This window comes from Leuresthes tenuis, unplaced genomic scaffold, assembly GCF_036924035.1.
Source record: "Leuresthes tenuis unplaced genomic scaffold, fLeuTen1.0.hap1 SCAF_6, whole genome shotgun sequence".
Lineage (NCBI taxonomy): Eukaryota > Metazoa > Chordata > Actinopteri > Atheriniformes > Atherinopsidae > Leuresthes > Leuresthes tenuis.
In genome coordinates, this window is record NW_027325360.1 from 15,071,170 (window position 1) to 15,092,021 (window position 20,852).

The 20,852-nt window shown below is 36.9% G+C and overlaps 1 protein-coding gene across 2 annotated transcripts in view; it reads right to left on the reverse strand.

Annotated features, from left to right (window-relative positions):
* The window catches only part of grid2 (glutamate receptor, ionotropic, delta 2), a 456,461-nt gene that overhangs the window by 365,591 nt on the left and 70,018 nt on the right, over positions 1–20,852 (reverse strand). For both annotated transcript variants that reach the window (XM_072387763.1, XM_072387764.1), the window contains exon 2: positions 12,603–12,758. In XM_072387763.1, coding sequence (XP_072243864.1) covers positions 12,603–12,758 — 156 coding nt within the window. The remainder of the gene's footprint in view (positions 1–12,602; positions 12,759–20,852) is intronic.

Genomic DNA, 20,852 nt, shown 5'->3' on the forward strand with positions numbered 1-20,852 from the left:
TTTTGTTATTAATGGAAGCAAGTACATTCACAGGTTTTATCTTTTATTTTTTAACAAAGTTGAAATAAAAATAGAAAACAGAATCACCATGAGGTTCCATGAATAAGAGAAAATATTTCCTTCATTGATTATTTTTTCAGGCTGAGCTTTGCAGAAGTGAAAGGGGCAAATATTGAAAACTCTTCATGTACAAAACCAGGACCATGAAACGGCTTAATTTATTCTGAATTAAATTTGAATGCATCATGTCAGTGGAGGACACTGAAGCATTGTCTGGCTTTTCCAGAAGTAAATTAAATAATGCTGATGAAACATTCATGATGGAGGCCACAGATTCAACAAAGAGTTGGCTGAGTGTTCTAACATTGGAAATGCAACAAGGATTTGGTTTTATCTAAGTAAAAGTACATTAATTAAATATGACCAATAAAAAAGGGACATTGTAGGTTATCCTCCCAGTGTAACTACATCATAAAAAAAGCAGAAAAGAACAAATATACCTCTCTGATTTTGTCATGTATCATGTCATGTATCATTTAAAGCTTGTATCATATTACAGCTGATAATGTGATGTATCATGAAAAGTTCCCAGTGTTATTTTTAAATCTGGATCAAGCCAAAGTTGCACACACCCTCTATCAAAACATTGTTACCAACCCAGTAAACCTCATTCTTGGAAATTATTTTGTCTGATGGCAGGGACCTCGTTCAACAGAAAAACATGCCATGATGTAATGCAAAATTGGTTCAAGAATGGTTTGAACTATACAACAAGTCTGAGTTGTTGACTCCCAATTCTCCAATCAAGCATTTCAGGGATTTTCTGCACAAATGAGTATTATCCATAGAGGCCCCATAGAGGATCTGCTATTGGTGGCTTGGTGCCAGATACCAGGTCAGGTTGAGTCAAATGCCTCAATGGCTATGTTGGTAGTAAAGAGGGGCCTTACTCAATATCAGGTAAATGATCAAAATGAAACAACTGACTTACTGGTGTCTGTCTTGAATCCAGTGCCTTGAATTCTGCTGGTCTATTCTCCTCTGGCTATGTTTGGATTTCAGACTGAGAGTCCAACCACAGAGGGGGTCTTTTAAATCTTTTAAATGGCATATGAATATTTTACAAACAGAGGGGAGTGCAATCTTCAGAAAAAAAAAGTAAAAGTACCCTGATTCTGAAACCTTTCTTTCATTTACTTATATTGGATTTTGAATGAAAATTGTTGATGAGAAACATAGAAGTAAATGACACTAACGGGGAGACTGCTAAGTTAAATTTTAATGACAAAAAATGCTGCCTCTTCAGTATTATTCTTTTAAAGTGTTTTTATATTTTAATGTGCTTACATCACCATGGTGTGGTCATCAAAATGACAAAGTCTGATTTAGTTAATCTCAACACACCCATGCAGTCAAATAATTCTCACACCCTTAAGGCATTTGCTTCATGCTGACTTTAGCACTATACCACATCATCCCTATGAATCACAACTAGTTCCACTGTGTCAGAATAGATAAATTCAAAGGATGACAAAACTTCTAAATATACATTTCAGTCTCTCTAATCCATTAAAACTTTAATTAAGAACTTTAAGAAGGAGCATTTTATTATCATTTTTATACACATCACAATTTATTAGTATTAGCAGCCCGCATAATTAATCTTCACTGTTGCTGACACTTTTCATCGCAAAATTTTGTATCACGTTATTCTAAGTACATTTCAGGGTGAAATGAGGATTTTAGGATTGGAAATCATGGGTCTGTGTCTCAGGTGTCAGAGCGGATCGTCAATAGCTCCACCTTTCCACTTACTGAAGTGTTGCGGAAGGAAAGAAAAAAAAACATGCACACACTGAACCACACGTGAGTAAGTGAGTGAGAGACTTGTCCTTGTCGATGTTAAAAAGTAGGAAAAAAAACAAAAACATTCAAGTAGGTTATTCATCGTTATTGGAAATACTTCCTGGACCCTGAGATCTTGGGTCTGTAAAGACAATCGTCACAAGTTGTGTTATCGGCACTATGCAGCATGTTTTCTTCAAGAGCCTCTTTACACTTGGTTGCATTCATCCTTGGGCTGAATCAAATTTCTGATTTATATTATTGGTAAAAAACAATTATATACATGTATGTATCTATGCATCTATGTATCAGATGTATTTACGCTTTTCCAGTCAGCAACAAGATGAGGTGCCCCCTCATTTACAACTTCTGCTTATTGTTGCCAAAATGGCGGCTTTGCGACCAGCCTTTTTTTTTTTTTTTAAATCTACAAACATTAACACTTGAAAGAATAAGAATATAATTTTGACTGTTTTGAAATTCAAAAAACAATTATGGGATTAAGTACTCATGGAGGCTCAAGACTTTTCCTTTGTGGTATTGTTTTCTATGAATTACTTAAAAGGGAGAGAATTCTACCTATTTTGACCATTCAGGGTCACACTGACCACACCGAATTTCACGCTGTTCAATTCTCATCTTTCCTGTGGTCTGAGTGTTGAAAACTGTCACCATTATTTTGTCTCTAAAACAAAGACCCATTTGTTCTAGCTTGTTCTGTTTTATGCTTTAATTTGCTTGGGAATGGGCTCACTATGTAGATCTAATTGGATAATCAATAGCAAGAAATTTAGTAACTGCCGATGCTGGTTAAGAAGCCACCATGGAAAGTGGAAAGAGGTGGATGTGACAACAACCGTTACTCCGAGAATGGAAACACTGCATCCTCATCGAAGTGTGAGTCAGATTCCTCTCCAAGGAAAAAGAGGCGTCTTGTTTCATCAATGACTAATCCAGATGTTCTGTTCAAAGATAACATAACTAGTGAGCTCTGCTGCATTACCCCAATAAAGGGACCACAACACAACTGGGACCACAACTGACAGGGTTATTTGGTCCTAAAAATAGCTTGGATGTTAATATCATTTGGTTTATAGGCCTTTCTAGCATTTTTGATTATCTTTTCTGATAAACATTTTTTTAAATATATGAACATTTTCAATTGTTATTTATTTTATCAGTTTGCTTTGAATGACATTAAATTAATATAATAGAAAGTGTTCATTGTAGCGATGTGTTGGACAAACTATGTAAAATCCTGCTTGGGTTGCTAGAAGAGGCCCCGATGCAACTTTTTATTTCTCCCTTAAATGCATCTGCCCTGCAAAGCAGCTGAAACCTGACTGTGTTGCATGTGTGAATTCTCACTCACTTTACATGAAAGCACAACCAAAGTTGATTTTATCAGACGATGTTGTATTTGTAAATTATGTTAAAACCAAACAGATGTCATTTCAGTTAGTTTCCAACTAAGTGACAAAAGTAAATAAGAATGGCTTTAATAACATCTCAGTGCAACTGAAATTCAATAGAGCACAGAGATAGTAGGAGGGAAGCAGAAAGGTGCGATTGACTGTTGTCAAACACTGACACTAGGAGAAATGTAAATACGTAGTGCTTTATTGTACTAATATCAATATCATAATACTAAATATTCATAGAAAATACATTTATATACTGTGTAATGACAAGTTGTCTGACATACCAAGGTATAATTTCTTGGCCATCACCCATCCCCATCTCATCCTGCCATAAATTTTTCATCAACCCCTGTCCTATCACCATCTTCAAAAATTTGGACAGTAGCCAGATTATTATAAAAAAGTGTTTTTGTTTGTCAGACACAGTACTTGCAGTTCTGTACTAACGGGTCAATTTTGGTCTCATCAGTTGAAAGATTTGTTTCCCTTATACTCAGTCAGTTTTCTCTGACAAACTTCATGAGCCTTATTCTTCTCTTTAGCCTCATAAAAGTGTGGCTGATGTTGAGATGGTTAGTCTCTCTGGCAGGGTCCATACTCTCTGCAGCCTACTTCTAAAGCTCTTTTGAATTGACTGCGTGGTTCTTAGCTACTTCTCTGACCATGCCAAGTGACCAGGCCATCTTGTTTAATTACTCATTTTGTGAATAATGGTGTTGAAAAATTACTCACACATTTAGTTTGTTGCCTTTTAGTTTTTATGGATGTTCACAGAAAGCACCGTGGCATCCTGAAATGTGATATGGATTGTAGGACATTTTCCGAAAACACGCCTGTGCTTTTCTCAACTGTCAAGTATGTGTCAATATGACACAGGTGGTGCAATTTACCAGATTGCTGACAGGAATGGCAAAGGGTATAACTACATATGTAAATGAGAGGCCTCAGTTTGGGTTTGATAGGAAAAAGTACAATTAATTTCCGTATAGTCAATAAGGGTGTATAGATTAAATTATACAAATTGGACCAGATTTTAACATTAAAGGAAAAAAAACAAATATGAATGTGGTACTGCTGCTATTTGTACACCAAGTCAAAGAAAATCTTCCACTCCTGCATCAAAGTAAAATCCAAGAGGGGGTGTGCATCATTACCAGCAAACACTGAGTGAGCCGTCTGGTCAGCTTTTAAACAACCCACCGGCTGTATACCAAACTTAGATTTAGAGGTGAAAGCAGTCAGGTCAGATCAGGTCTGATAAAGTTAAACATAAATATAAAGTCTACTAAAACATGCCCTGGCTCTAAGTCAGTACATATATAAAAAGTGTATACACACCTACTGATTAAAGTGCTGCTTTTTCTGAATGTATACCTGCTGAGATGTCTTTGTGAATCCCTGGATGCTAATACACCTTACAAAAGCAACAACAATGATAACAATACAAGATAAAATCATAGACATTGAGGACTAATATAAAGCATTTCACCAACAAATATATGCCAAAGTGAAACAAGGACTATCAAATGTATTTATTCCTGTGCTGTGAAGTAAAAAAATCAGATATTTATGATTACCTGATCTTTTATCAAATATCTCTAGTTATTCAACTATTTACCACAACAGATGAAAATGTCTTTTAATCAACAAATAAATGTTGAGAAATGTTAAATGTATCGGACTGCATCATATCAAAACAAATTACATAGACTCAAACCGAATCCTTATGTCAAAATAATCGTCCCTGAATCTTATCATTAAGTTCATACGTATTTCCCATCATTTTATTCTCTTAAAGGTAAAATAGATTTTTCTTTGTCTGCTGCTATCCATGGTGCTGAAATTGATCACAATCATAATTTCATGTTACGATAACAAGCTGTGCCTAAGATGTGTTTTCAAAGTTGACTGATCTTGATTGATTAACATTATGATTACTCTTTTTGTGTCAGTCATTCTGTGTGGCAGAATGCATATAAATGCAGCTGTGTGGCCTGCGCGTGCAAAGACTAAGTTAAGACTTAAAAAAAATTAGGTGAGACAACTATTGAGTTCCCTCCCTCTTGTGGTCTGCTCCTGCTCTCCTTTTCTTCAACTCCCACCTTTCCATAGGCTGTTAACCAATAAGGTGATTGTTATTGCATTAATCGATGAAGACATAAGCAGGCACACACTGGCATGAATACAAACACACACACACAGCTCCACCTGGTCCACAAGTACTGTTAAGCCAGATTAGACTATGGAATTGTGGGGATATGGTGTAGCGAGTGAAATGTGAATACAAGTGACAGGAGCAGACCAACAATTAGGTACCATGCAGGAAGGAGGAAGAACAGAGTGGGAAGCGGGCTGAGGATGATTTAATCCAAGCCCCTTTATACAATCCTGAGACAGTTGTGTACATTCATACGCAAATACACAAAGACACACAAAACCCTCGGGGCAGACAGCACCATGAATGATTATGATAAATCATTCAAAAAGATAAATCTCTTTAATCGTCTCTTGGTTGGTATCAGTACTTAGGTTTTAGTTTTTTGTGTTTTCCGTTTATTTTCCATTTCCTGTGACAGACTGTATTCTCTGATTTTTCCTGACTCAAGTTTGCATCCTGGCCAGTTGTAGTGCTGCTCTTTGTTCACTCTGCCACTGAGTGAACAGATTGATCAGCCACCAGAGCTACAAGGTCAAATTAAAAGTAATGAAAAAAAAAAAGATCTTAAAAATCACTAAATTTAGTTGTCGATAGTGTAACTCACCCCAGAAGCATTGCTCATGTGCATGATTGTGTATTGATTTTGTGTGTATGTGCATTAGGACAGGAGGAGCTGATGTAATGTGTGTGTGTGTGTGTGTGAGAGTGAGTGAGAGAGAGAGAGAGAGAGAGAGAGAGAGAGAGAGAGAGAGAGAGAGAGAGAGAGAGAGAGAGAGAGTGAGAAAGGGGCGTTGGGGACTGAATAAATGTGCTGCAAAAAGCTCTACCATCATAGATTTCACTATTTTGGGGAGTAAATATCAAAATTGGTGAATGTGTTGCCAAATAAATGTGGGTACCTATTAATATATACGTTGACCGCCTATGTGTTAATATCAAGTGGGTAACCCTAGCTTGTATATATCACATGGAGTGCTGCAGATCTACAGGCTGGTGACAGATGTGGGAATACATCCTTTTCAGGTTAATTTACCCTATTTTCAAACCAGTAATTGCACTTTAATAATGACTTATACATTATTCTATGTAACTGCATTATACTCCACCACGCATTTTATTTATCATGAAGTGCTTCAGTCTATATAAAATAAGTGGCTTAATATGGCAGCTGGAGCTCACATTTTTATGTCAATGGTAGGCCCTTTTTACTCCACTTTTTACACATGGTAGGCCCCCTTTTATAACAACTTCTACATACTTTACATTAATTATTGAAATATGTAGTACAGGTAATTTATTTAAATTCCATGGCTCTGAAGAAGATATTTCTTTTCTTCAGAGAGACCTCCTCTTCCCTTTTCGATAAACTAAAGCCAAAATCTTTCAGTAGAAATCAACATATTACTACTTTTCAATGTTAATGGCAGCAGATACACAGGAGACTAGCGGCTGTGCTGTGAATTAAATGTTAGTGAAACACACAAATCACGATAGTCTGGCTATTGCTCTCTTTGATCATACACTTAGCCTCATTTATCTCGTTATTCTACAGAGACATCAGGCATATCACAACCACAACACTTCACCCTCCCCCTCTGTGCTTCTCCTGAAGCTGCATCCCTCCCTCCTTGCAGAAAAATTACATTTTGAAAAATTACAATTTTTTTAGCTTGGTGATCTCCAAATAATACCACCATGGAACTACACCTATTGAGCGCTTCTTCACAAAGAATATGTCTCTGACTGAGTCCCAAATACTGATTACATAATTAGCCCTTACCTTTGCAAATCTGCTATTAATTACACTTGGATTGCCAGCTAAAACCATATGAAAGGCAAAGTGCTAATTACAGTATACCCTTTCATGTATGTAAATCTAGCCCTTTAAGAGTACATGTGATTAAGGTTGATAATAATCACACCACTAACTAGTGGGCTCTGTTTAATAATGCTCGGTTATAGCAATCCTTTAATTAAATCTCTAAATGCTACCATGCGTATATATATTTTTATGCCACAATTTGCTATAATTTGCACATATGTTAAGTACAATCCAAGCCAATAAAAAGTTCTAATATCTTTCACAAGCTTAATTATTTAGTCTGACTTGTGTAAATCGATTTCCAGGATTGTCTTGTACATCTGCAATTAACTCTTTACAGCTGGGACCAGATGCATTACACAGCTATCTAAAAACTGCATGGTTGTCTTTTATAATGCTCCACCTTTATGAAATTGCGCACACATGCTCAAACTTGACTTTCACTCTAATTTTAATCCATAAACAGATGTGAACACTCCCCTAATTTGTCATTTGCATATAGTAAATGTTATTTGCACCACAAGTGCAAATCAAAGAAAGTAATAGTGGAGACAAATTAGTTTTAGTGAATGTAAAATTGAAAAACTCTTCAGTAAAGTAGAGAAAAACAAGTTTGTTTTATTTGTTGGTCTCAATTCCGGAATTACTAACAGAAGAAAAGCTGCTGCTGAATGGAAAAAAGTAACACAAACTACCAGCTCTGTATGTCCAGAGCAAGGTGTCCTGCAGAGGTGAAAAACAAAAGGAAATTATCAGGAAGGAGACACAGATGTACAGATGGAGCATGTTGTGTTGGCTGATTTTTTCAATTGCCTTTGCAAAGCTAAAGAAAAAGTATAAGGCATCCGTGTAAGCCTTATTAACAGGGTCTGTGACAGTCACTACCATGATGAGTGGCTACATTTATTTAGGCCAAAAATGAAATAAGAGTATATTATCTAAAAAAAACCAACTACTAATAAACAAAATCAGATAAAAATCACTGGTCTGTTTGGGGGCTAGGTCAAAAGGTGCAGCTTTGATATACAGGTACATCTTCATGCCAGCCCTCACCTATGCTCACAAGATTTGGCTAGTGACCACAAAAATGAGATTGAGGATAAAATAAGTTTTCTTTGGAGGGTGGCTGAGCTCAGCCTTAGAGGTAGGGTGAGAAGCTTGATCATCCGAAAGGGGCTTGGAGTAGAGTATGTCCCTCTGCATGGAAAGAAACCAGCTAATGTGGTTTGGACAACATGTAAAGTTGCCTCATGGTTGCCTTCTTTTGCAGGGTTTCCAGGTGCATCTAAATGGGAGGAGGACTGGGAAGAGATCCAGAACTCATGCGAGGGATTAAATTTCCCTTCTGTCTTGGGAACACCTCAGGATCCCCCAGGATGAGATGGAGAGTGTCGCTGGGGACAGGAATATCAGGGCTTCCCTCCTGCACCTGTTGCCTCTGTGATCCAACCTCATATAAGGGGAAATTAATGGACAGATGGCTGAAAATACTCTCTGGCCATCCAAATCTTAATAGACATTTGAACTTCACAAAAGTCTGTGTGTGTCTGAGCATTTTTTTTAAGACCATGTGTATTATTTACAGCATGTGTTAATTTCTGAAAATCCCCACATAAATAACACATTTTACTCCAAGGCAAATTCGTTTGTTTGTTTTTAAAATTCAAGAGGTTTGTTTCCATTTTTCGTTAAAAGTGGGGGGAAAAAAGAACAAAAAAATATTTTGCCACAACATCTCGGTCCATAATGAGTGCATGTAAACAAGAAGTAAATCCATAATAGAAACAATACACAACCTACCAGTAATTTATTTCAGAAAACAATGATTTTTTTCTTAATATATGCAACAAACTGTCTTTAGTTTTACCTTCAGACCTTCAAGCTGCTGAGACAAAGGTAATTGACTTCCCAGCCAGATCACCAGTTAGCAAGATAAATACACTGTTAGGCAGGCACATGGGGAGACAGACGATCAATTTACAAGAGAGTCAACTACACAGACAAATGGATGACCAGCAGGCAGACCGGCAGTGAAATTAGTTATGCAGTATGTTGAGGACAAATCTGACAAGAATACAGGGGATAATTCCTTGTGCCGCTCAGATCTTGACAAACCTGAAAAAAACCGAGACTGTGGGGGACCCAACAGTCCAGGATGAGAGAGGCAAAGATATTACAGGCTGCCTCAGTTTGACAGTTGACAATGAAGTAGCTGGCAATAATGAATCATAATTGTATCTAACCTATATGGTAATAATGGAAATAATAAACAGTTATATATACATACAGTGATGTAGAATTCTTTGTATTAATGTGACATGGAATTGCTTAAAAGGAACATGCATAAAAACAATTACGGTAAGTTAGAAAATAAACACTGACATGTAAAAACACAACTGTAAGGAATAAAAGTCCAAGAACAAATCAAAGACAGAAAATGCACGATCCGGGAGATGTGAGCATATAATCACCCCCCCAAAAAGTAAGAACAAACAGAAATTTAGCCCACATGCACCAGGAACACTCAGATTGGGACTTCAAAGAATTACAGCCAGAGTATGAAATATTACTGCAGAGTTCTCATATCAAAGTAACACCCTTTACAAGGCTCTTAGAAGGTACAAAAACAGGCTTAAAACTCATACACATACAAGTCTGTCTCATGAGGTCCTTTCTGCGAATCTCAGAGACAGAGACACACTTTGAATGAAATGCAAACAAGTTCATAGATGCATTCTCCAAGATTTCCTTTGTTCTCCGAGTCAAGGCTAGTGAAAGGTTCCGTGTGTGTTTGTTTTCGTATGTGCATGATGAGTTGATAATGAGGTCTTTGTACTGGATTTTCAGTTATTCAAATCACAGAAAGAGTTTTGAAACGTGGCGTTTTTCATGTTACCATCTTAAATCCACTGTTTTTTTTTTTTTGTTTATCTAATATCAAAATGGAAAGTCTGACTAAGTATTGCATATAAAACTATGGTGAAAAAATGCTGAGGTCGAGAGCTATTTTAGGCCCATTCCTCACATGAAATCACTTCTCTATTCCTCTGTTTCATTTCATCTCAGCAAGATGTTCATTGATTGCTCTGTCATAATGAAATTAGGACATCTGATATCATTGTGATGCAAATTTCCATCAGTAACTTTATATTGTAGTTTGCGATTCAATTATGTGTCTAAGCTTAAGCAAGATTTCACTCAAGTGTCACCTGCATTTTGAGACTGCCAGATATAGATTTGTTTAGTCCGAAGTTTCAGAATTTAAAAAGATGCATTATAGAAGAAATGTATGCAGCTGTGTCATTACATTGTGTAAATACTGCCTCTGTCTGTGATTTCTTTCTGATTGCTTATTCCTGTATTTTGGTTAATCCCTGCTTATTTAAAAGTAATTAACTCAAAAGGCAGCCATTCAGCCAAACAGACTCATTAACACTCAATTTGGATACTTTCATTACATTTTACTTAGTGTCAGCTTCTCCATGAAAAAAATTATACTCATGCAATCTGTGCTTCTTCAGTCAGCAATAGTAGTGCATTTGGGCAGCAGTTGTGTTTCTCTAACATAGTGTAATTGTTAAGCAGAGTGAGTCAACTGAGTTGAGTCCCTACTTGAAATGTTGTTTCCCTTATTAAAGTATCCTTTCAGTTTATTTGGCTTAATAATTTGTCTGTTCATTTAAAAGATATACCTCTCTTCACATGGTATCTTTATAACAATGAATCACCACTGATATGTCTAAATAAAACCACGAATCACTAGTATCCATTCTCGAAGTATCAAGAAAGGAGATAACAGCTGGGTTATCCCATACTTTCCAATAGGATTTTTGGTTTAATATCAAACATTCATACACAAAAAAAGAATTCTCATTTAGCCACTGTAGCCGAAAATAATATAATACATCTCATCAAATGAGTCATTAGTCATGTGGTCGTGACGGTATTAGCGCTTTATATGGAAAGGAGCTGTATTTTCAGATTAAAATGGTTGAAAGGTCTTTTGTAGGTCCGTTGAATGAGGGGTAAAAAACAAATCCTTGACTTTGAGACATCTTGTCCACATAACACTTCAATTGAGTGGTGAAAAAAGTGATCTAAAAATCAAAAAAGAACTTTCACTTGGTTTTGTTCACGTGTACCACTGTGCCGCTGTGTGCACCAGCCTTGACATGGAAGTGTTTTATGTCTGTCTTCTTGTTATGATGGCATACTGTTACATTTGCTGCGTGTGCTTGTTTCTGCCAGACAGCACAGACAACTGCAATGCCACAAAATACACCAACATATTCTTTTGCTTTCTGTTTCTTTCAAAATCATATAATGAGTGTGTAGGTACAAAGGAAGGCTGTCATTAAGAGGTCATATAGCTATGTAGACAGCAAATAAACACAAAGCACTCTAGCTCTCATGACTGAAAACCTTAAATGTAAAATTAGCTATGATAGTCACAAGACAGCATACTCAACATTTCCATTTCTAAATGGCTGACAGAAATTTCTTCATTCATAAGAGCTTTGAAAGACGTAAACAAGCACCAAAAGTTAAGATAATTTTCAATTATATGGTGATATGAAAAATGCATAAATTGTGCATAGGCATCATAAATTTAGCAAAAATGGATCAAATCATTTGGAAAATATGTCCACTTACCTGTGTAAAACTGGGAACCTCAACAGAACCTTCTCATTATTACTGCCAAAACCAGTGTATCCATACTTGATGATATTTTGATTGTTTAGTCAAAAATAAGTTTTTGACACATCTTAAAGTTTACACATCTTACAAAGATTAGCTGCACCAAATTCAAACTGAACACTTAATTCAGAATTAAACCCTTTGATTTTAGCTGCGTACCAGCAGTTGGATTATTCATGTCTCTGACAGGAATGTCTTGGCAAAAATAAATCTGAATGAAAAACAGTATGTGCACATTTCCATTGTTTGACTGAATGTTCAAGAATTAGTTTTCTTGTCCAAACTTGAGTTATATTGAATAAACTGACTGTAAACCAAAATGAAAAGGAAAGAAATAAATCCCATTGCCATCCTCAGCTGATTGCGATGCAGGTCAGCTCAAAGTTCATGCAAGCTCCATTTAATGAGCAAAATCAAGGACAGCGGCTGATTTGGTGCCAACTTCGACTTTGACGATTTGTTTTCTTTCATCTCCCCTCCCAAAAAATTTATTTCCTGTCCCTTGCTGTGCTGAATATATTGAAAACAACACAAAAAAAACAACTACAAAAGAAACTCATGCTGAATTGGATATTTGTGTCATAGTTTACCTGCTGAATCAAGTATGTCCAATGAATGTGTAACTTCAAGAAAACATACTGCAGTATTATCACCATACCTTCCTGCACAGCCTGAAAAGGGTTGTTCCCATCAACGAATTCCACAGAGATGGTGATCTTTTCTGTTTCCAGGATCTCATTGTTCAAATTGAGATCTGCCACCGCAAGACGAAACACTTCATCATCTTTCCGTGCGGACTCGTCAAAGATGGCACCTGTTGAAAGAAAAGCAAAAAAAAGATATCAGAGAATTTCAAAGAAACTACAACCAAGTTCAACCTTCAGCTCCATATTGGATGGACTACATTAACAGCTACCTAAATACAAGTATGCATTGATGAGTTCCTCAGCACATTGCAAAGTAAAATGCATCAAATTCCACCCACAATAAATAGCCAAACAACAAGCAGAAAGTATTTACAGTAGGTTACATCTTGCCAATGAAGCTAAGAGGACTTATAGTAGCAAATGTATTTTAATGAATGCTTGAAGTATGTAGCCCCTGAATGGGAAAACGGGTCCTATTTTAGGGTCAGTCACTAACAGTGACACCCTGACTCAGCCAAAACAGCAGCAACACGAGGAAAAATTCAAAAGAACTGCCGTGTACCAGTATTTGTAGCAGCCGATAAAGTTCCCACTAATCAATGCTACATCAGTTGTACAATTAAATGTCGATCTGCCTGCAGTGCTACACAGGAAAAAGGAATGAGGCAGCATGGGGTACTTGGTAAAGATTTGGCATTTACTTTACACTGTTACACACAATTAACCAGGTACTATCCGTTTTTTTCCCCACTTTTCTTTTCTTTTAGCTTCTCATTTTGACCCAGTTCAGGCCCTGAATCCAATGAACTTCTAATTGTGCAAAACCATTGCAGTGAGACACTGCAAACATAATTTCACTGGCTGGAAAATAACTTGTGCCTGTGTTTAAGTTACAGGTTGCCAATTTCATTAATAACCAGTCTACTTTGGCTGAGGGCTGTTTTTGTACCATGTTCAGAGCACTGCAGCTGTAATTGGTTTTGTACAGTCTGGCATTAATACCACAAACATTATATACCACATATCGAGGCAGATATGCTGACTACATTGTGCGAGTGGAGCATATGGTGGTTAAAATCATCCTAAAAGTATCAATTTAATGCAGTAGGATTATAGCATTAAGGGTGCACCACATAAATGAACTTAGCTCCTTAGTGGTTTAAAAAAGCAGACGAGCTTCAGTGCTTCGGAGCTATTAGAATGTAATTTAACAGTGTGAGACAATTAAATGACCTGAAACAGAATATTATCTGGCCAGCGTTAACCTTGAATACCAAAATATTGTTCTTCTATACCATATTTCAAGAAAATCTTAATGAAATTCAGCTTCAAAAGAACAATCAAGTTCAGCACAGCTTTTGAACACACATCTCACGCAAATCACATGCTGTTTGATTGCAGTTAAGAGCAGTAAGCTGTCTGCTGTCTCTTCATCAAAAAGCCTCATGAAATATGAATCCCTCAATCTTTCCGCAGCATCTTAAAACTGTAAATTCCCCATCACTGATTGAGTCTTGGTTGTTTTTATAATCATGCAGTATATATGAGGTGAGAGAAAAAGTCCTGGACAACGCATTCGAGCAAAACACAAAGACATTAACTATTCTATTAGAGTTGAATTATGAATGAGCTGCAAATCAGTTTGAGGATGACACTGCTGGGAAATAATTTGTTCACATTTTAAACTAGACATATCAGAGGATAGTTCAAGACTTTATGTCTAGAGTGGAAATGCATGGAGAGCTGGGAGGATTGATTTTAACCACTGATTTATCACTGAAATCTATTGTCCTTATTAAAGATTGTTTTAAATACTTTCATTTGATTTCTAATTTAATTATTTAATTTACCGCATTGCAGTCATTTTTTCGAAAACAAACTATAAAAATGTAGCTTTGTTTTTCTAAGTGCTGTTTGGAGAGATCTAATGGAAGTTTCATAATATCATTTTTTACAATGCAGCAGAACAAACACTAAATATCTCCTTTAATCTGCGGCTTCCCCAATGATGTTGCCATAGTGATATTCTCCCTGACATATGTTAAAAGCTGCACAGTGCTCTACCAACACTTTCTTTGTGTTTGGAGGGTTTCTCTGCATGTTCTTTTATCTCTTTGAAATATCCCACCAGGAATGTGGATTTGGGTCTTCTGAGAACAATCACAACACAATTTCAGAACTGAGCAATGTACGCTGTACAAGAGATAAAGATATTAATCAGTTGTATCCTTCCGTCTTTCTCGTTCCTCATTCCTCTCCTACACCCATATCTTTCTGTTTAAGACCTGCTGCACCACTAAGTGTAACCACAACCTAACCTGTAAGCTATAAGTGTGCTATTAAAAGCAGCACTTATTAGTGAAATTAGTGCTGTGGCAGAAATAGACATAGAAATAGACTAGAATGAAATAATTGACTAGAATGAGAACAAAACTTTCATGAAAAGTCTACAAGTCATGATACTCATTTGAATGCTTGGTTAAATGTGTTTCAAAACGGAATCATGTTTTAACTATTGATTTTATCTTTCATATATATACTTTTTTCTGATTTTATCTATTGTTCTTATTTCCTTCTTTTGTTTAAATTTTAAATCATGCTTTTTATTTCTTCTGTTTTAATGTCTCTGTGAAGCACTTTGAATCACCTTGTTGTTGAATTGTGCTATACAAATAAACTTGCCTTGCCTTGCCTTGCCTTGAACACTTGCATCTCTAGTATCTCTACAGGCTGTGACCATTTTCAATGTGCAACACTGAAGATTCATACAATCTTCAATATACATTATAGATAATGAGAAAAATGTAACAATTAGAGTACAACCAAGAAGGAGTGAATGCCTCCTTTTTTTTCTCTGCAGGCTATTTCAGAACAACATCAACACATACTGATTTACAAACCTGGACACAAACAGGTATGCACATAAACGAACAACACACAGGATCCTGGCTTCTTCTCCTCTTCGGTAATGTGATTGTGAGCGCAAACGGCAGACGTCACAACATAAATCAGCTAGGAAATAAAAGTACTGAATCTTGTTCCACACAGATGGCCCAAGGGCAGGTACACACACACACACACACACAACATTCACCAAGTGTGTGAGGTGACACAGTAAATCATTTTTCCTAACCATCACTTCCATGACAACAGCAACATCAACAACAGTGGTCAAATTAAACGAATGTGGCATCCATAAACAGAGACTCCAAATCATTTGGTCAAGAAGTATTGATCAGATGTCCACCAGTGGTCATGTGTTTGGTATTCAGTTTGTAGTTAGTTTGCATTGATAAAAAGGCAATAAATAACTTGCTTATCTATTTACTGTCAGATACACCCTGGGGATGGATGAGGGATGCTGGAGGTAAAGGAAAAATGAGCAAAGGAAGATGTCGTCACTGTGAACCTTGTATAACTAACAAATCTGCCAAGAAAACTTCCTTCTACAATTTTTCATTATACTCCTAACAATATAAGTTATGAATGTTCAAAACAGTCTCTTCTTAATCTAAACTAATATCAGTTCAGTTATAAATGATCTACTGCCAGTTGAAAATTGTCAAACTTTTTACCAGCAATTAAGAATTTTCATAAAAAGGAGCACCTAGTACTCCTGAAAGCATCAATTTTCTGCATCATCATCATCATCATTATCAGTGCACTCTCTTTGATACTTATAAGACGTATAAAAGAAAATTAAAGACTAAAGAATGATAACACATTTACTGGTAAAGCAAGGTGTTCTAGGGATTTTTATCAGTGTTATTTTTGTCATGGTAGGTTGAGTAATGCAAGTTTAAAATGATCTACTGACCAAAACAAGAGCATAGCCAGAGACGAACTCTTTATAAAATACTGCACCAATACAATCAGCTCTGTGACGCTGCACTTTAAGGTGTTATCCACCGCATTTTCATTTCAACTCATGATAACATTTGCATAAGTGCTTAATTAGCACTGAACATGAAGCTCAGCCAAGGCTCTCCTCAACATGATTTGTTATGTATTAAGTAGACACAAAGTAAAATGTTGCAGTAATGGAAAATGTAACAGTGGATAAAGAGGTAATGGTTGATTGGAATTATTATGAAAGATCCTGAAGGGGAACACAAATACACTATCATTATATGTTAGGTAGTTTTCAAAGCTTCAGCCCATTTTACTTCAAAGTGGAAAAATGGCTATTTTAATTTTAAACTTATATTTTGACAAGGGAAAAGAAAGCCTACAAGTCACCCATCCAAATAATGATATAAAATGAGGGCATTCAGGCAGAGAAAGGCATATGCTAAACATACAAAATCTAGCTCAATTTCCTGATGAACTGAACAAATTAAGATGGGACATTATCCAATGTAGACTTATTATGTTCCACACTTTATAAAGATCGAATAATTTTGCCAACTCCATCTCAGGATAATGATTCAGTACTGTTGAGGGAATGATTGTTAAGATGAGGGGTGCTGCCCTATTCTTTAAAAATCATTGCATATCAAAAGAAAAGTACAATGTGGAAAAAAAAGAGGTCATTCAGGTCACTGACCACTTTGAAATTGCCATCTGTTTGCCTTATTTCAGCTGAAACTGCTCTGAGCTCAACAAAATACCTCTCCATCTGACTCAGTGGCTTCACCTGCCTCCTGCCCTCTCACTCAAATTCTTCTCTGTTAATAAGTTCCATTGTTTTTCTCTCTACAAACTCCAAATGAAGGTTTTTGCCTCTTATTAAACTCCAAACACGGCACAGAAAATTCCCAAAGTTCTGTAGGGGATCCATTCCTCAAACAAACTCACACACCTGTTGTTGAGGCTGCAGTTCATGACAATAATGTGACAAGAATACTAACAGCCTGACAAGGATAATGACTAAAGAAAAACACTCTCTCACACACATACACTTGATGTATTGCTGATTTCAGACAAGGTGTTGCTGTTTCAATGTGATGATGAATGCAAGGTGATGGTGACGTTGAGTGATGATGGTGATGAATGGAGAAGGTTATCATTCTGCCTTGTAAAAAGTCCAAGCCCACAAACACACACACATACATACATATACACACAAATGTAATAACACGCAGCTTGTTATTTACAGCAAAGATGTGAGAGCAGGAAGGGAGTACATTCTGAGAACTGGACAGCCCTGAATTAATGTGTGCTTTGCACGTGCGTAAAAGAGGAAGAGGAAGGAATTAATGGACACATGAGAGAAGAGCAGGTCAGTGAGGTATGATATGGACAGATAAAAACATTTCTAAAATGTATCATTTTGGCTAATTATAAAGAATGTATCAGTAGTTTTGCTGGTTATAGGGAATAAAAGCCGTATGTGTGTAAATACTATATGTTAGGTCAGCAGGACAACATATTAACTTGAAATATGTTGATAGATTATAAGATTTATACTTCTGGTACTGAAATATCCCTGAAAGTCTTTGTCCACACAGTGCCTCAGTGTGTTACTGATCTACATGCATTTTTTTCTTTGTATCTTTATTTGCAACACAGAATCATTCTGACTTGCTTATATTGAAAATTGTACATCAAAACTGTGGCAGTTTGGAAATGCTAAACTTTTGGAAACCAGCCATTTCGCAGAGACACTTGTTATTTTTACAGGCCTTTGCATATAACAGGTCTGGTCACTATGACTAACAATACATGTATCTAAGTAAATAACAGCAAAGGGCATATGTCTGCAAGTGAGTGTGCACGCACACAGTTCAGTGGATGGCATAGGCGTGCCAAAGATTCCAGTGTATCCCCTGGTTCTTTCAAGGCAAAATCCCCTTGGTAACCTAATTCGTGCAAGGAAAATTTGGCATATTCTTTGCCTTTTTTTCCTCCTGTCTCTTTCTCTCCTCTTTCACCTTTATCGTTACAGGTGTGTGAATTGGTTTGCTTTACAGTTGAGGAGGCAAAAAGTCAGGAGAATCTGCAGTCATAGTTCAGTAGTGCTCAAGCTCCTGTCATATAAAGCTGTGCCAAAGTTCATGCTCTGCCTCACCTTTTCCCCTTGCCTTGTGCACACAGAGAGCTTCTCTCCTTTAAAATCTACTGTAGATATCCAGGGCTTTGCTTTCACCCACACAAATGAGCATACTTTGAGTGGGTAGAGGGTCTGTGTTTATTCTTCAGTCATTAGCAAGCAAGTTAAACATGATGTGGAAATCACCAATTCATCTAAATCCTTTTTAAATGTACTATCTTTGTGTGCAACAAGGAATGCGAACTGACTGCATTTTCTTTTTTTTTTGCTTTTTTTGTCAGCCCTTGATAGATTTAGGCAAGGTTCAGCTTGTTTGCAAACCACAGCTGACTCAGCTCCCATCTGGCTTGCTTGGATATCTTAAAATAGTAGAGCTAGCGGCAAAGAGCCAGCCGTTAGACTATGTGTAAGTTTTAACCAAGATATAAGTAAATGGTAATTAAAGTGATAGAAGCTACCTTCTTGACAACTACTGTGAAAAGATAGCAGCATTTTGTTGCCCTTCCATTTTGTCCTTCTTAGAAGCTTGTAGCATTAAAACATAAATTACTTTCCAATTTATATTTCTGAATGGTGAAGCAGTTCTCATTCCCTCCACACATTGCCTCTAACTTGTAACCTCTCACTTGATTTTCTCTTCTCATCTCTCCTACGACACAGCCACCATACCTCATTCTCTCTCCTGCTTAGGGTGTGTACCACCTATTCATTGCCCCCTGCCTTTCCATCATGCCTTTACCATGACTTCATTTCGTTTCAACCAGTGTTCCTTATCTCTCCCCAATTTACCTCCAACTCCATTCCTTTCGGCTCTTCCATTACCAATAACTCCTTGCTCCTCTCTCACCCTCGTCCTTCATTGTTCAACGTGATGCCCTGAGTGACATATTCAGGTTGACCTGAATGTAACGAAAGTTAGAGTTAGCCAACAAAGTTGGTGCTTTTTAGGGGGTTGGTGCTTGTTGGACATGAGGCTTTCACCATATTTTTTTGGAAGAATGCTGAAGAATATCATGGACAGTTTATGTCAGGACAGTTTGTTTTGGATTGACGCAAGAATAAGTCAAATATACATTTGCACATTACAGGCATACAGATCTGATCCTATGTTGATTATTAAGAAATATCCCTAAGAAATATCCAGGCACCAGGTATATTTAGAACACATAGAATCATGATTAAACAGTTTAATCAACTGACAACCCTATGGATAAGATATGTAAAACCATTTTTTTTTGAGGATCTCGAGTCTTTAGGAAGACTTTCCTTATCGATGTTGACCATCTGGTAGGATTTTGCCTGAAGCGCTGGCAAGCTCCAGATCTATACACATCATGAATGTCATATTATATTTCAGGACAAAATTTCTATAATCCCCTTCTCTTGCCCTCCTTCCCCTTTAAACTGAATGTCTTCAGACATTTATATTCCTCCCTTGCAACTGTTCAACCTAGTGCAATCAGAGCCAATCCTCTTCTCAATTCCCAACAGTTACAAGTTGCAAACTTCTAAACTATCCTCCTCTGTCTCTCCCTTTCTGGCTTTCTCCTTTATCACACCACTCTGTCACATTTTCACTAATTCCATCACACTCCCTTTTGTTTTCCCCTTCTCATCTTTTTTCCTCCATCACCATCCCAGGCTTGTCATCTGCCTCTTGCAAACACAGACACGTAGGTAAAAAACTTTTTCCCAGCCTCAGCTGCTATCATCTGGCAATTTCCTCATATCCCATATATTTGGTTATTTCTTTCAATCACACTCACCACCCTCCTCTGTACTTTCCTTCATCTCATCTTATTCATACTGTCCTCTTGGCCGCTGGCTTTTTTCCTGAACTTTCTGCCCTTCTTACCCACTACACACATCACAGATGTCCATCATTATTTTAGACATGCTGGTTGATTTATAATGCGTACAAAGACCACTGAGAACACATACACGAGAACACTTACAAAAAGGACAAAACACCAGAACGAAAAGAAACATTTTCCATAAACAAGCATTTAGAAACCTGGTAGCTAGCAGAGAAATAATGGCTTTAAAAAACAACTGAGCAGAATGCTTGTTTGTGCATGTATGTCTCTTAATTTTTCTCCTACTCCTACATTAAGTCTGTATTACTAATTTGTTCCTTACCATTCTAAATCTGTCTTCCCACACACAGTAAAGCAAAGTTAGAAACAAGTCTGTTGTCCTCATTTTCCCTCCATCGTTTTCTCTTTCTCCCTTTGCCTCCATTCATCTCTCTGAGCCTGATGAAACACAA